We start from the raw sequence: 15,664 nt of genomic DNA, 5'->3' as shown, positions 1-15,664 counted from the left end.
AATAGCCTGCATGCAGCACATCGCCACAATATAAAGTTAAGGCAACAAACAACCAAGAGAAATATATGTAAACCTCAAAAATTTAACATTGGATCTGTATATCCGCATCGGGGAATAACATTATGATCTCGTTCACGGTAGAGAAATATGCATGTAGGCTACACAGGAAAAGTAACCGTGAAGGCACCGAATTTAACAAAAACAGCCGTCACAATAATTACAAATAAACTTACATTGCTGTAAATGAGTTTTATGAATGAATGACTTGCTCTAATTTTGCTGGTCTTCGTCAACAACAAGCGCTTGCACCCCCTGCTGGTGAGGTCGACTAACAGCAGATGGAGATTATGCTCGGCAATCTTCTGCTTTTCCTGCAGTTCCTGGACGTCAATGTTGAATTTACTGTCGAATTTGAACCACTGAATTTGTAGAAGCGAATTTACAAAGCGAAATAAAATGGACCGAAAATTGCCTGTTGAATATTATAGGTTGTATTTTTAAACAGTTAGAATATTTTGGAAGTGAAATATGAAGGGTGAATATGGATTATTGAATTTTTAATAATGAAAATGTGTTTGAAATGTTTTTAATTGAAATATTCACAGCTTAAATATTCAACCATGTAGTGCAATTCAACAGGCTTTTTATTTCAAAAACATTTGACATTATTTTACTTCCATACCTTTTACAATACATTATTACTACGATTATACTATGAATACAATCTGCTTCTCTCTGGACTCCGCGTCTTCCTTTGAGTGCCAGGCTTTTGCTCCAGCCTCCATTCCTCCAGGTCATAGTTGGGGCTACGGAAATTGCTGGACTCTCTGGTGTAGTCTCATATCCCTCTTGTGAACTAGAGAAATGCATCTTTTGAAGTCTTCCCATACTCCCCCTTCTTTTCCCTCTCTCATTCTTATTCCTATCTAGTAAAACCAACAAACAGTCACCATTTCCCTCTCACCAATCAACAGGGAGTTTCCTGTGCACTTCCCGTGGCATCAATCCACCTTCAGGCCTACCTGACTGCTCTGGCTCAAGGCACAGTAATCAGAGCTGGACACTCAAAATGTCTGCACAGCGTTGAAAGATTAGTTCCGTATAGTTTTACAGTGGCTTTCCGAAGGCCTATATTTTACCTCCGTGCTTAAAGCGGCTTCTCTCTGAGAACAGCACCCATGTGCACTCACTGTGACAAATGGTCCAGAGAAAGAAACAACAACAAACCTGGTGGTAGTCAAGACAAAATGTGTGACCCGTACACTGCTTCAGTAAAGCATACAGCTTGTTCCAGTTAATGACCTGGCATGACCCAACAATGACAACGTGATGGTGCTGGTGCCTGTATTAACTGCATGAATGACTGGTACATCTTTTGTCCGGTTGCATAATTTATGTTCGATTGCGGTTCACCCCGTAGCCTTAGCAGAGTGAACAACAGCTGTGTCTGACATTGTTAGCGACTGAGCTACTGACACCTGTGTGCTCATTATAACTGTAACTATGGAATGTGAATAAGAGCGGTTTGCTTTGATTTCATACGTATGCAAAATCTACTTCTAAAAAAAGGTTTTTGGCCCATAAGCATCAGAGACATAAGCAATGCATTCAATAAAATTTGCAGCATATTAAAAGCATTCTTTTACTAAACATGTAAACTACCACTTAAAGCAATATGAAAATTCTATCATTGTTTAGTCATGTTGTTGACCTGTATGACTTTCTTTCTCTGTGTAAGGCAAAAAATAGGTAAAACTTTAGGGTTCAATTGGTAGGGTCCAATTCTCACTAATAAAGATGCTTATTAGCATGCATATTACTAGGATATTGGCTGTTTATTAGTACTTATAAAATGCATAATAATGCCTTTTTCTGCATGACCATATTCTACATCCCTTAATCCTACCCATTACCTAAACTTAACAACTACCTTACTAACTATTAATAAGCAGTAATTAGGAGTTTATTGAGGCAAAGGTCATATAGTTAATGATGAGAATCGGACCCTAATCTAAAGTGTGACTAATTAAATTAACCTGTCCTAATCCTATAATGCATGAACTAATGTTAACTAAGGGAGCTTTTTTTTTAACAGTATTACAATTATTTTTTCATGAAATATATTTGTTAGTGAATCATCCATTAATATCAAAAACTGTGTTTGATATTATACGATTGTTGGTTAAAATACCCTAAAACAAAATATTTAAGCTATATAAGCAAGAAAAAAGAATCAGCAGAAGATCCCGAGATGCCTTAAATCAGTTGATAATCTGTTTCTCTTTACTTGTGTATAACCCATGAAGGACATAATTTTGAAGAGGAGAGACAGGTGCAGTTTAAATACTCGCCTGCTCTCAGATCTGTCTATTACTCTCAGCAATGCTTAGAATTTGTAAGGCAGACACACAGAAGACAGGTACAAACAGTTGAGGAGGACAGAGATCATGCTAAGTGCAAAAGCATGTCTATAAAGTGAATCTGTTCATCTTTGAAGTGAACGCTAAGTGTAAATTTGTCCATGTCAGCGCGGAGGAAGATTGAATGTGTGCTGCTTCAAAATAACTTAAGCTGGCTGTTGTGTAGTGCTTGTTCATATAGATAGATTCAACTATCGGTATAGGCCTATGACACAATCATAGCTAACCCATGGACTAAACAGGCTTTTTAAAATAGAATAAACTGTTAAAGACAAATTGGAAATTCAAACAAACAAATAAATTAATCCTGCTAATTACACCGCATTATGGAATAAATGGAATATAGCATTCAGCGTTCTAATATTTCCAAATATTCACAATCTTCTATGGCAACATTGAGTATCAGATCACTCGTGAACTCCAACACTTCTCACGGACTCATTTATGAAAGTATTAAAGTCCGCATGAAACAGATGATGCAATCAACTTTTCTTCCCTATTGTGGCCTATATATCCAAGTAAAAGAGCTTTTCGAACAAGAAAAAAATATAGGATGAGATTAATTTCTTATGAACATTCGCCTGTAAAAAATAGAAAGAAAGGTAAATAAAACAAAAACTTGGATTGGAAAATACTGTTTCAGTCTTTCTACTTTTCAAGGTTAATTTAATGAATTACTCGCTATTTCTTTGTAATTATTTGTGAAATTTACTAGCAATTGTTTCTACACCATTTTTGTTGAAAGCTGCATTATATATATATTTTTTTTAAATTGTCTGTTTTTATTTTGTGGTGAGTGTTCTTGTTGTTAAGCCAATTATTTTGTACACTAATGTTTTTTGCAGCAAGATCATTTTATATAAAAAGATATTTATTTGGTAAGATTTGCACAATTACACGGGGTGGCCTATCAGGAATACAAACAGTAAATCAGCAGTTATAAGTCATGCATTTTGCTTTCTTGTCATGATCTCGGATATCACTGCATCGTTAGTGTGAATAATCTATAAATACATCATTCGCATACTGTTTGAGATTGGTGTGTTTCACACAGATCTATTTTGATGCAAGGGCCCCTTTGCCAAGATGTTACAGAACAACAGGAAGATGAAGGGAAGAGACAGATGCAGAGAAGAGCAGTATAGGACACAATCACACGTCAAGTATGAGAAGCGGGCCAGCTAGGTTAGCCAAGGGTGACCACATTGGCCACATGTGAGAGGGGTATAAACTGAGCCTGACCGAGAGGTGCTGAGTGATACCGTGACAAATGTAACTGGAGATTATGATGGTACGGATGACTCCAGTCACAAAACATGGGTCAGGCAATATATATCTTCACCAAATATAAGTGACTATCATCATCTCCCAGGCCATTACCTCATTTTCTGGACTTTATTCTTTGATTATGTTTTATGATTGGGAAAGTTTCGTTTTTTAGGTCCAACTATTAAATTGCAATCACACTTAATCAAAGTTTAGCGCCTGCTAAAAGTTTGTTTATTTTGTGTGTGTGTGTGTGGTTTTTTTCTTTCTTTCTTTGTTTAATTTGAAGGCCTAGGCTACATAAAGTTTATGTTATGTTGTATTATATTATAAGGTATTTTAAAATAACATTGATTTGGACATGATTGAACTCTGTCGACCATTAGGTGGCAGACTAAGACTCTGCAATGCACAATTCATTTGTACAAAATCCTGATTTGGTTGAATTTTTCATTATAAGAGCTTGGTGTCACTGTTGAGCTATTTTAACAGCTTGTATGGCCCTCTTAGCTCATTGGTCTCAAGCCCCACAATACAAGTTCTGATATTAATATATATTTGACAAAGACATATAAATATACATATAAAGCTAAGAAACAATATGGTGTTTTATTGTCCATTAAGGAAAATTAATAATCGCAAATCAAGTTGATTGTAAGGTTGACTATAAATTGGCATTGCTTTGTAATCCTTATGTTTTATATTGTCATACTTGTGGCCCATTTGATAGATATGTAATACATTTCTAAATCGAGATTATATGTTTTCATTAGAGTGCGTTTGTATTTTTTCTTTTATACATTAGACCTATGTAAAATTACATTCAAGGCTCTTGTTTCATTGTTATTTGTTGAACTGAGTCCATTTCTGTAGTCAAGACCAGTCCTTTTAATATGAGCTAATGGAATTAAGTAGGCTGGTGCTGTTTAGCCTATACTCTTATCTTAATTTCCTGAAGCGCGCACTTTACAGAATGATGAGCATTCAGTGGATCAAGCGAAACAATTAACACTTTTAATCTATGCTATTGTCACGGTCACAAACCGCAAGTCGTTTGAAAACAAAGAGCGCGCTTGTTTAACATAGCAGCCGTTTTTGGTTTATTTGTTTGTTTATTTATTTAGTTTGCTATGTAGCCTATTGTATAAGAATTAAAATACCATAAAGATCGGGTTTCTCGGAGGTATCACGCTATTTTAGATTTTAATTCAATGCATGGCTTTAGCGAAAATGTTACTTGTTTAAATTATTATTATTATTATTAGGCATATTATTGTTATTATTATTATTATTATTATTATTATTATTATCATCATCATCATTATCATCATCATCACTGTTGTTGCTGGTATTGTTATTATAATAAACTATATCAAAGTTTGGTTTACCTTAGCCTATAATAGGCTACTCGCAGTGTCACTTTATTTTTCTTAGAAATGTTTTAGACAAATCTATTTTTAAATGTATTTTATGTTTTATTTTGCATTTTTTATTTGTATTTTTGTCCTTTTTTGTGGATTTCCCTACAAATATTTTGAGTGTCGAATCAGACTACACTAATTCCTTTATAGCGCGTAGGCTATTGGTGATTGTAGGCCCACGAATAAGCATTAGAATTCCGCTTATTCTACAAAGTTTCTAATTTATCCACGACCAGTTATTTGTGAAAAACAAAAAAATCAAACAAACAAACTCACTTTTAGGAGTAGTGTCGAAACAGTAGGCTAAGCCTAACAAGGACATGTGCGTATACGCGATATTATAGTGTGTGTGTGTGTGTGTGTGTGTGTGTGTGTGTGTGTGTGTGTGTGTGTGTGTGTGTGTGTGTGAATTATGGCTCGTTGAAAGGAAACTACCCACAACTGTAAACAGCATCCCTGCACTTCTCTTTTTTAGAGGGTCAGCCTACTCTTTTAGGTATTTGCAATGTATAACGTATGATTTTTCTGTCATTTTACAGACAGGCAGAATTGATCACATAGTCAGGTGAAAATAAAGCTATTTTATTGTCAAAGCATTCAACATGATTAGATAAACTATCAAATAGTGAATTTCAGCAAAAGGAAGAAACACTGAATCTATTCCTCACAGACACAAAATATTACACTTTGTATTCAAACAAAACAAGTATTTACATTGTTTCAAATAGACTGCATTTTATACCAATAACTATAATTTACATGCACTCTTAAATACACTTCAAAATCATGTTCCCAATGTTCAATATCCTTATGCATATAGACATAGCATGTCATTGAATAACTCTCAATGACAATGAAACTCTTAATTAATTTATATACATTATACATTAAATATATACAAAATTCAAAGTACACTTACATTATTACTGTCCCTTTTTTCAAATAATAAGTGCTTCATATAATAAATAGATTTTAGGTTTTTAAGTGAAAATGCATCGTCATACACACAAAAACATGACATTTGGAGAAATCAAAACAGTAATGTCTTTTTTAAAATGAGAGCAAACGTGTTGGCATTACTCCTCCAGATTAACCATATTCCATTTTGATTTAAAAGTTGCAAGGAAAAAATAAATAAAGGGTGAAAGAAAGAAAGAAAAAAATAAATCCTCAAAAAAATTCAGTTGTGAGAGGTCATGTGCCGGGAAAGGTGGTGCCGCTCCCTGAAAGACTCATTACAGATTGGACACTTTAACTTTTCTTCTCTCCTTCTTTTAATAAGAGGTTCCATGGCAAACTCCTTTTTGTGGTGCGAGCGCATGTGGTAGACCAGGTCAGAGGTCATGCGGAAGGAGGCATTGCATTTGGCACACCAGTTCTGGGCAGGCAGACAAAGGGAAGTGAATGAAGGGGGCAGGAGTGTGAGAGCAGAGGGCATTTGCAGCTGGATGGGGCCTGAGGTCTTGGGCCAGAAAGCTGTGGTGTACAGGAAAGGGTTCTGTTTTGCAATGCCACCCGGCACAGGGCAGTTGCTGCCTAGTTCTGAGCCATGGAGCTTTGCGGCAAGGTGGTCCGCCTGGTAGAGTCTACTGGAGGAGACGGTGTCGCCCACTACAGGATGGCAGTCTACCGCCGGCAGAAGCTTGGGTGCCATGACAAGAGGTGATATCTGCGAGAAGGTGCGAGACGGCTGGCTAAAGGCACTCTTTCTCTCCGAGCCTCCACCACCCTGCTGGGGCACCGAAGTGAAAGCACTGCCAATTGACGAGGTCTCCATTCGGGACTGTGGGGGCTGAGTCTCACTGAGGACCTGTCTGATGTTCAGGTGCTTTTCAGCCGGGTTGCTGCTGGGCCGGCCAGTCTCCTTGTTCTCTGAGTTGGAGCTGGAGTTTTTGCCGTTGTGCTTCAAGCCCTGAGGTGACTTCTTGACCTCTGTAAAGGCGCTCCTCTTGGTTTCCGTCGACTCTGAAACAGAGGGAGAAAAAGCCCGCCTGCTCTCGTCCAGACCGTACGCTCCACGGTACTGCTGAGCCGAGTTGGCCAACTCCTCTTTGGATTTGAGAGGCTGAGATAATCCACTTTTCCTGCTGTCCTCCATGTCAGAGAACTTACGCTTTCCAGAGTTCTCACTCAGGATCTCGGCCTCTTTGTCGCTCGGTGGACTGGTTCTGTTTTTCTCCATATCCCTGGCTAGATTATGGAAGTCTGTGGATGGCTTTCCATCCAGTGGATTTGAGAAGCCATCAGATCGGCCCAGTTTGGGACTGGACCTGGCAGGGGGTAGACTAGCCTGGTCACTGGCATCCTTGGCCTCCTCTTCTGGGCTGGCCATGCCTTGTAGTCTCTTAGTGCAGCGGAATCTCAGATGAGCCAAAAAGGGAAATTCGAACTGGAAACGCTGGCTACAGTCTGGGCACAAAAACGGTGACGTTCCTGAAACACATAATTGGTGGGAGGAGAAGAGAAAAAGAAAAGAGACATTTTTAGAAAAAGTGTCCTTAAACAGGTTCATACTGATTATATGAATTTTGTAATGCATAATTTTATTAAGACATAATTTAGAAATAAAATCTCACATTTAATTGTAAAAATTTATTTTTAAATGATTGACATTTAAAAAAAAAAAAAAACCTTTCATAACTATACTATATTTATTTACTACCTAAACACAACCAACTCTATTTTTTTTTACCAAAATATAGCACATGTACCTTTATTTTTCACTTGATTTCTGCCTGAGCTCAGGAGCAGCAGCTCAATGAGATCCTTGCCATACCACACCAGCAGCTCTTCGTCTTTCTCTATTCTCCTCAGTGACCTGTAGAATAGTTGGCCGTTCTTCACATAGGCTTCTAAGTTCTGTTCATCTCTGTCTCTCGCCGACTGGACCAGCCTCAGCCACATCAGGCCTTCTGACGAGCTGTTGGCAGCTGACGTGTCCACCTGTGTCCGGTACCAGTAAAGCGCTTAGAACATCGGACCAATCGTTCAAATATAGCCAATCAGTAATTCATTTCAAAGAGTACAATTCCTCTAAGCCAATTTTTTAAAAGCGAAATAAGTATTTTAGTAATTGGTGTAGCGAAAGTTAGCAAACTATTAAGCCTAAATGGCTTAAATAAATTGACATTTCAAACACTCGACTTGTTGGAATTGAAATAAACAGTGACTATACCCTGAAGATGTAAGGCGCCGTTCGTTTGTCTGTGGACTTCAGAGCGATAAAGGCGATGCTGTCATACAGTGAAGTGTGACTCAGAACACATGGGCCAAAAATGGCATTTTCCGGAATGTCACAGGTTGTGTAGACGCTGGTAAATATATCCGTTAAACACTGCTGCATCGCTTTCGCGTCTCCATCCCAGGCCAGTCTGTGCGAACTGGATTCCTCCATCATTTGCTGTAAGACAAAATGTCAGTGAATGAAATTGGAATAAATATAGCACATATTATATTTGTATTATATAAGGTATATAAATTGTTTTAAATGTTTTATTTTCCATTTCTGATTTGGAGTCCAAGGGAATCCAAACAGAAAGTGAATAACAAAACCTTTCAACACGCAGTAGGCTTTACTTTACATTTAGGCCAGTATCTTTTTTCTTTCTTTCCTTTTTAAAGCTAATTCGATTCGATTGATAAATAAAAATGAATTTACTGATATGGACCTATGTGTCTGAAAAAAAACCCTTAAAGTAGGCCTATATTTTGTTGATATGACGTAGCCTAATACATTGGATGTTATTCAGCCTAATCTATTTTATAAAAATGTAAGCATGTAGAATTAAAGGAGTTTTTAATTAATTTGTAGGCTAAAAGAAGACAGAAAATATAAGTAGCTAATCCAAGAAAAGGGGGAGGATGTATATTTCTTACAATGCATTAATTCGATTCAAACGCATGACTGTGACCGTATTAGCCTACATTAACAACTCTCAATGCGTATTCGAAAATATTTTAAATCGCTTTGAGAAGGAAAATCTGGCCTTATGAGACCGGTTGGTCTATTTACAATAGGGGACCATATCGAATGGATTCAGTAGCACTGTCAAAATCACCGTTTTCATGTCAGCTAACCTTTAGCTCCTTTTTACAAGAAGGAACGTATGTCTGCTTATTACCATAATCCACCACTTTCCTTCTGAGACTTTAATTAAGGCAGCACGCGGAGTTAATTATTTTTCTTCTCCAAACCCTTAATGCACATATACAAATGAGGTAAATCTGTATAGACTACAGTATTTTACTCGTGAATTGCAGTTTACTCTTGTAACTTGTACACAAGAGGGTTTTTAGCAGTATTTTTTTAAAAAGTGTGAAAATATTCTATTAGTCTATATTCCATTTCCATATTGTTCATGTCTTTTTAAATCGTTTATTATAATTTTAACATTAGGCTACGGCATATTTATGTGATTTTTTCCATGATTCATCAGCTTTTTGATGAGGTTAAGATTATATATTTTTAAAATACAATGTAAAATTCTTTATAACGACAAGACTGACGGAAAATGTTGTAACTGCAGTAAAGCTGAAGGTAAAACTAAACTACTGTGAGCACGAAATGTGTTAAATATTGCAACTATTTTCCAGACACGTTTATTAAAAAAACATCTTTATAATTCACAATTTACAAATTCGTTTACAGATTTTCAGCTGAGAGGTACAGGGTGCTGTAAAAAGACCGGTTTCTTTTTTATTTTTTTATTTTACATATGCTACATTTAGGCTATAGCGCAAATAAGCCGACACTTGCGCGCGTAATACAAAAACTAGCCTACTATAAAAACGTTAGCCTATATGAAATATGTATAGCCTGTAGGCTATATTTCTGCAAAACGTTTAAATTACCCTTTTTATTTATTATGAAGATGCTATTTCAAACGGTCACGTCCGGCTCTTGATTGTATTATCAGGGACCAAATGCTAAAAGTTCCCTTCATCCATAAAAAGCCTTAGTGTGAATTTTGCCTTTCCTTTCACGATTCTCTCCTTTTGTAGCTGTGAGGTCCCACTCTCACTCCTGAGAATCACACAAAGGATCCACTGAATATGCATTTCAACTAAATACTATAATAGACCCACGAATATATGCGCATTTCTAAAATAGAGGAGACGGAACCCATTGACCTCATGTTTCAGGCTGAAATTTATTGCGCTTTTTATCTACGGTCTTGTTGTTATTCCAACTTTACGACTTTATGATGTGTAACCAGTTTCCCTGATTCAATGACTTTCCGTCTACCATCTGCGAGCTTTCGGTTGCGAGGATGCTGTTTGGGCTCCGCATAGCCCCCATGTAATAGGCTACTAGCCTCCGGTTGTTTTTATTGCAAAATTGTCATTACTCACCATGGTTCTAGGCTAAAATAATCCACAAGGTTTTGAAATTGCCGTCAATATATCTTCAAGTAGGCTATTCAGCGTGTCCAGTGAAGTCCGTGCAGTCAGTACATTTCCCCGTCGGTTGAAAGTGACAGTGTTGCCGACCGTCTTATGATTCGCGAGCGCAGAGAGGCGTGCAGATGGGGCCGATAGACTGACTGAGTGGCACCCACATACACACTTTTTGTTTGCTGCACATAATCTGCCCAATGAGGCGTGACACGCTTCGTCTCCTCCCTTTAACTCTTCGGTCGCCGACAGTTAGTAGATGCAGAGTGCTTATGCGTTGTCAAGTGCACTGCTGTCAGATGCAAATTTGCTGAATATTTCATAATTCTGTTATATTTTCATACAAAGAACACTCACATATTTTTAAAATACATTTTAATGTTTGAATAATATTCAATAGATGATGCTTATCATGCTGTTTTTACGTGTACATTGTAAAATGTTGTTAAATTTATGGTCAAAAATGGAAGTTGTTGTTGCAGATCTTTCCTGCAAAAGTACAGTAGCGATGTTATTACGCGTGATTGCATTTTGATGATTGCAATTAAGCCTACAGTCAACAGTAGCCTAACTATAAATCGTCAAATGACATGATGTAGGCTACCAACCTATGTGGGCTATCTTTCTGTTACTGTTACATGTAGGCTACTGATAATAACACAAAGGAAGGTCACATGATGACTTCTACTGTGGCCAATAATAACAAAGACAGAGCCCAGTATTAGGCTACCCACACAAATAACATCAGGGTAAAATAAAGCAGTAAAGATTAACTAAACAACACATAAAACGTGTTGCTTCAACTCCAGTAACTTTTATAATAAAATCCAAAAAAATGTTATGGTTCGAGCACATTCCATAAATTATAAGACACAATTTTAACAACATTTTACTGTAAAAATATATGCATTGCTTTAATAAATATAATTTGTATCCTAAGCAAAATACAGTTGTATTTTACAGTAACATTAGCCCTACATGTTATTGTAGCCTACATGTAGCCTATGTCTTTTATTGATTTTTTTAAAGCATGTTTTCTTTCCAAACATTTATAAGTTAACTAATTCGATTAACACACTTCATGTAGCATTTTTTCCCTGTTAAAATACTTTTTAATTTCGTTTGCTCGGCTTTACCACCAAGCCTGCTGATTTCATGAACGTGCCAATACCAAAATGGCCAAGGAAAAGTTTATCCGTGTAACTCTAAGTTGCTGTTGGTGTTCACTGAGTCTTTTTGTCACACAGCTTCCTCCTTAATATGCAAGGACTGCGGTCTTCGCTTGGACGTTTAATAGAGCCATGCAACATGTCGCCACTTGCAACGTGATCCAGCTCTAAATTATGTCATTGTATTAGGCTATAGGCTACTACTATTACTTTTCTCAGTGATGGTTCGCCTACTGACAGTTAGCAAAATACTCGATTGATACTTAACGGTATCTGTGGTGCTCTTACGCTTCACGGCTGCAGCCTGAGATAGATACGGCTCTTGAACGCGGAGGCTTGTCGCGCGCACACCTGCTGTGGCGCTCCATCTGAAGTAGAGTAGCGCGAGAGCTCCGCGTGCTCAACCTGACCTCAGCACGACTGGATTCTGATGTCTGTATTAACATCTGTGGGAGACAGCAGTGAGTATTTCAGCCAGCCAAGTGCACACACTAGAGTTTCTGTCAACACATCGAGCCGGTATGCTATACAGACACGATGTTTTTAACCGATATGGCGACATAACATTAATTCAATATGAAGATTTAATAAGCTCAACAAATCAATAGATGTGTAGTATTTTTGACATTGGATGGCGTCCAACTCAAAACCTTGATTGAGAGAGAATTAATAAATGGTCACATATTTAAACTACTTCCTGCTGTCTTATTTATCATTCTTGTGGTTTGTACCTCTAATCTCTTTTATCAGAAGATAAATGCATGCGTTGTTGCCATATGAAGACCTTTGTGAAATACAATGGCAAATAACTACCAAATTGCTATTACTAATAATTCATACATACAATCTTTCAGTTTTGGGCAGGTAACCTGGTCAAGTGCATGACAGAATCAAGAAAGTGTAACTGATTTAACTGACTCTTCAGCTTGTTCTGGGTCCAGGACGCTTAAATCATCTTCTTTAACTGAATATGTCTATCTGTTTTTAGCCCATCAACAAGTATTGTTTTGTTTAATTGAAAGAACAAGTTCTTTCAAATAAATCTCCATATGTAATTTACAACTGAGTGAATTATTATTATTATTATTTTAACATATTTTGTCCTTTACACTGATAAAGAGAGGACTAAACTGAAATAAAATGTTATTGTAACACCATTATCTCCCAATTTAGAGATCTTCATGGTAAATTACAAAAGAATAACTCAAATATCAACAGTGCATCAAGTGTATCCAATTCAGATTGATATGGTAAATTGCTTTTGCAATGCACAAAGCACAGTTTTTATTTTATTTTTTTTCATAATAATTACTTTCTTTGTATTTATTCCACATATATGATTCTTTTCCACAGACAAAATATTTAGCGTAATTTACATTATATATTTCAAATGATGGGACCTGTCCCACCCATTCCCTGTGAAATTTTTATTTTATGCTGAGGCCTTTGACATATAGAGATTTATACAGTATTAACCTTAAATCTGTTCTTGCCCCAAACACTTGTCCAGCCAAGCATGTAAGGACTTTTTTTCCCCATAGTGTTCAAAAAGCTTGCTCAATTGGTAGCCATCTGCTTAGCTCATGAACTGCAGGTTCATGGTGGCTGGCAGAGGCTGTTCGGTGGACAGAATTAATCTCCCCTTCTCCTCCTTTATTGTCCTAAAACATATAGCCCCTGTTAATAGCATTGCTTTGCTTTACCGTCTCAGTATAAGTACTACAATGCGGAGCAGATTTCTCTGTGGCGTGCTCGTACGGAGGCTAATTGTAGCACTTTGATGCCATTTGTCAGCGCAACATGACCCTGATGTTAAACAAGGTTTTTGTCACAAAGACTTTTATTAAATGTTAACAGGGACTTGAAAGAGTTTAAGATATTCTCTTGTATTAACAGTCTATCTGATTATAAGAAAATAATCCAGTGTTTAAGAAGGAGAAAGGAAAGATTGTGGTCTTGAACTATAAGCTGCTGAGGGATTAAGAACAACTCTATTCTGGACATTCAGACAAGCACTAACCTAGAACAATATGATTTTATTAGAAGGAGAAATATTAACATACTACAAACAGATGTAAGTCAGAGCATAATTAAAATTTATAGGGGTCTGTTTTTTATTTAGCAATTCAGCTGTTGTGGTGCTTTTCTTGCAGGAGATTAAGGATGACAACATACTGCATGCATCATGATAACAATAGGCATCAGCTGATGGAGGGACAAGACTCATATTTATCCAGGGACATTATCATATTGGCAAGAGAGCACATATTTAAACTATATTACATACAATATTTTACAATATAAATACAAAGCTCCCGACTCTTTATTTCTACAGCAGTGTCAGTGAGAGAATGTTTAATGCAGGTACAGTATCAAAAATAATGCAAGCATTTATAAAGGTTGTTACTTAAATGTAAAACCAAGAGAATAAAAGATAAATATATGGATGGATGGACGGATGGATAGAGAAAGATCGATACATGTAGATCGATAGATTGATATATATACATAGATCGATACATACATAGATCGAAAAATAGATGGGTAGGTAAGTAGATATAAAGAAAGTTTATTGGGCCAGTGCACTGAGCCGAAGACTTAACATGGTCTTTCCAATGGAGGGCAGAAGAGGAAAAGGAAGGAGTCTAAACCCTGCAAAGAGGAAGACAAAACAGTGGTCTTGGTATGTGAGTGTTTAGAGCAGAGGAAAAGAAGATTTGAGCATTTTCTGTCTCTCTTTCTCATTATCATGCGCACACAGGTGCTTTTCCAGGGCTTACAGAAGACTCACAGGTAGAATCCCAAATCCATCTACTTTAATCTCTTTGTAAATGACCAAATACTCCAATTTATATGAACTCTCAGAGTTGCACTTGCATAAAATGGTTCTTTTAAAGGGGTACAAAATGGTAAAAGGAATAATTAATAATGAGCCACTTTTATATCGGATCCAGTGATTATACAAATGGAGGAAACCGCCAAAAATATTCTGTTATGGCATATGGCACTTCAGCTGCCATATGTGCCAGTTTTCACTGAAATTGGCACCACGGCTCATGATGGTCAGTTGTGACTGCCAAAAACACAGCGAGGGCTGTGCAGAGAGAGCGAGATGAAGAGGGGGAGGGGAGGGGTGCTTCATTTCCTCAGACAAGTGCACTGATGTCCTCCTGCATCTCCCACAGCACAATCAAGAGTGAGTTAGCAAGTGTTAGAGGAGAGAAGATTTGGGCAAGAGAAGAAATTGGTGCTGGGAAATCATATTTTACTCAGCCCCTGTTTCAATGTTTAGACCCTTCAGCCTTTGTGTTCCTTCAACTTCGCTGTGAAGTGGAAGAGAAATTGAGGGGAAAACATTGCTTTGGAATTCAGTGCATCACATTTGTTATAGTATGCAGTCTCACACTCTCATTACAACTTGTAATAATTTGAGATGGCAAAATCATATGGCTTGAACAAATGACTTTTAGTGGGACTGTTTTGCTCTGATAACCAAAGAAGAAATGTGCATATAAAGTTTAGCTTTTCCATGTACAGAAGGTTTTGGAATTGTTTCAATTAAAAATAAGGATTCATTGACAATGAAATACTTTCAGATATTGATAAACCAATATTTATTTTTATGTTCATAACTGATAAATGGCAGGACACATATTACTTTATTAGTTTTTTTGTCAAGATAAATTGACAATAAAACACTATACTAAAATCGATTATTTTAATTGCTACAAGTGCATTTATGTATCGCAATGTAATGTTGAACAACGGATACTTATTTTAAGATCTGCTAAAGATTATACTTAACTGTTATTAAAATTAGTGTTTTTTAAATGTATATTAAGTTACTGTTATGATGATGCTGATAAAGGAAATCTATTTATAAAAATAATGAAAATGAGCATGCACAATTGAACATGACATTTTTTGACATCGATACTTTGTATATTTTTATATTCATACTTTTAATATTCTTAAAATATTTAAAATTTTTCGC

General features: G+C 36.7%; 1 protein-coding gene across 1 annotated transcript; it reads right to left on the bottom strand.

The window, feature by feature from the left end:
* Positions 1-5,673: 5,673 nt before the first annotated feature.
* On the bottom strand, positions 5,674-10,663 carry prdm8b (PR domain containing 8b). Its single transcript, XM_077231007.1, has 4 exons — positions 10,460-10,663; positions 8,283-8,507; positions 7,819-8,050; positions 5,674-7,540 (listed from the first exon to the last, which is right to left on the bottom strand). The coding sequence occupies exons 1-4, from the start codon at positions 10,460-10,462 to the stop codon at positions 6,288-6,290; spliced, it is 1,713 nt and encodes a 570-aa protein (XP_077087122.1). The 5' UTR covers positions 10,463-10,663; the 3' UTR covers positions 5,674-6,287.
* Positions 10,664-15,664: the final 5,001 nt, after the last annotated feature.

The sequence above is a fragment of the Siphateles boraxobius genome, unplaced genomic scaffold (genome assembly GCF_051911475.1).
Source record: "Siphateles boraxobius isolate OS27281-9 unplaced genomic scaffold, OSU_SipBor_1 16, whole genome shotgun sequence".
NCBI classification, from domain to species: Eukaryota; Metazoa; Chordata; class Actinopteri; order Cypriniformes; family Leuciscidae; genus Siphateles; species Siphateles boraxobius.
The sequence above is the reverse complement of the archived record's forward strand: the minus strand, read 5'-3'. Positions and strand labels throughout refer to the sequence as shown.